This window comes from Solanum tuberosum, unplaced genomic scaffold (genome assembly GCF_000226075.1).
Source record: "Solanum tuberosum cultivar DM 1-3 516 R44 unplaced genomic scaffold, SolTub_3.0 contig01132, whole genome shotgun sequence".
Taxonomy (NCBI): Eukaryota; Viridiplantae; Streptophyta; class Magnoliopsida; order Solanales; family Solanaceae; genus Solanum; species Solanum tuberosum.
In genome coordinates this window covers 1-1,181 of record NW_006241837.1, presented here as the reverse complement: position 1 = coordinate 1,181, position 1,181 = coordinate 1, and the positions used below count along the sequence as shown (strand labels likewise).

At 40.3% G+C, this 1,181-nt stretch overlaps 1 protein-coding gene across 1 annotated transcript; it reads left to right on the top strand.

The window, feature by feature from the left end:
• Positions 1-183: 183 nt before the first annotated feature.
• Positions 184-1,129, top strand: LOC107059422 (uncharacterized; the record flags this gene model as incomplete). Its single annotated transcript, XM_015305932.1, has 2 exons — positions 184-214; positions 306-1,129. Coding segments are annotated over exons 1-2 (855 nt in total), but the record flags the coding sequence as incomplete, so codon positions are not given.
• Positions 1,130-1,181: the final 52 nt, after the last annotated feature.

Genomic DNA, 1,181 nt, shown 5'->3' with positions numbered 1-1,181 from the left:
TTGGTCGTCATGGAAAAATCTCAGCTTTCCATATGATGAAGGAGGAATTGGAGTAAGACAAATGAGTGATGTATGTAAAGCATTCCAATTCAAACATTGGTGGACATTTAGAACCAAGCATACTCTTTGGGGAGAATTTCTTAAAGCTAAATATTGCCAAAGATCTAATCCCATAAGCAAAAAATGGGATACGGGAGAATCTCAAGCATGGAAGGTACTCATGCAAAACAAACTTAAGGTGGAAGATCACATCCAATGGAAGATTAACAATGGTTCTTGCTCTTTTTGGTGGGATAATTGGTTAGGAGTGGGACCATTGGCTCATTTCACTACCACTAGTCACAGATTTGACAATGAAACTATCGCAGATTTTACGACTAATGGGCAATGGAATGTCGACAAACTGATCAGAAGTGCTCCTCAAAGTCATCTACATACAATCCTGTCCAAGCAGATACAGCTACAGCAAACCAGCACAGACCAGGCAGTATGGAGTCTTAATTCAAATGGCCTCTTTACTGTCTCTACTGCCTGGGATATTATAAGAGAAAAAAGAACCAAAACCAAGATTAACTCTTACACCTGGAATCGGCACATTCCTTTCAAATGTTCCTTCTTGCTGTGGAGAACAATAAGAGGCAAACTCCCTACTAATGAAAAGCTTTCAGCTTTTGGAATCGAACCAAGTGACTGCTACTGCTGCCACTCACCTGGTGAAGATACCATAGAACACATTTTTAACACAGGGAACTTCGCAAGGGCTGTTTGGAAATATTTTGCTGTTTCTTTAGGCATGCCAACTGATTTGCTGCCACTTAGAAACATGATCATGAGGTGGTGGAATTCTTCTCACGACAATGATGCACATAAGCTAATTCTACAATCCACTCCAATCTTTATTTGTTGGAGTTTGTGGAAGAATAGATGTGCTAAAAAATACGGAGGCAATCAATCCAACATTGCAAGAGTAAAGCACTTAGTAATTTTGGACACCTTCAAACTTCTGCGTACAGCCTTCCCATATATATCTTGGCCGATGGGATGGAACAAGCTATGTACATTCATTGAAAAATGTACTCATAACACCAAAGTCACTGCTGTCAGCTGGACTAAGCCTCCAACCAGATGGGTTAAATTAAATACTGATGGGAGTGCATTGAATAACCCAGGCAGCATAGGAG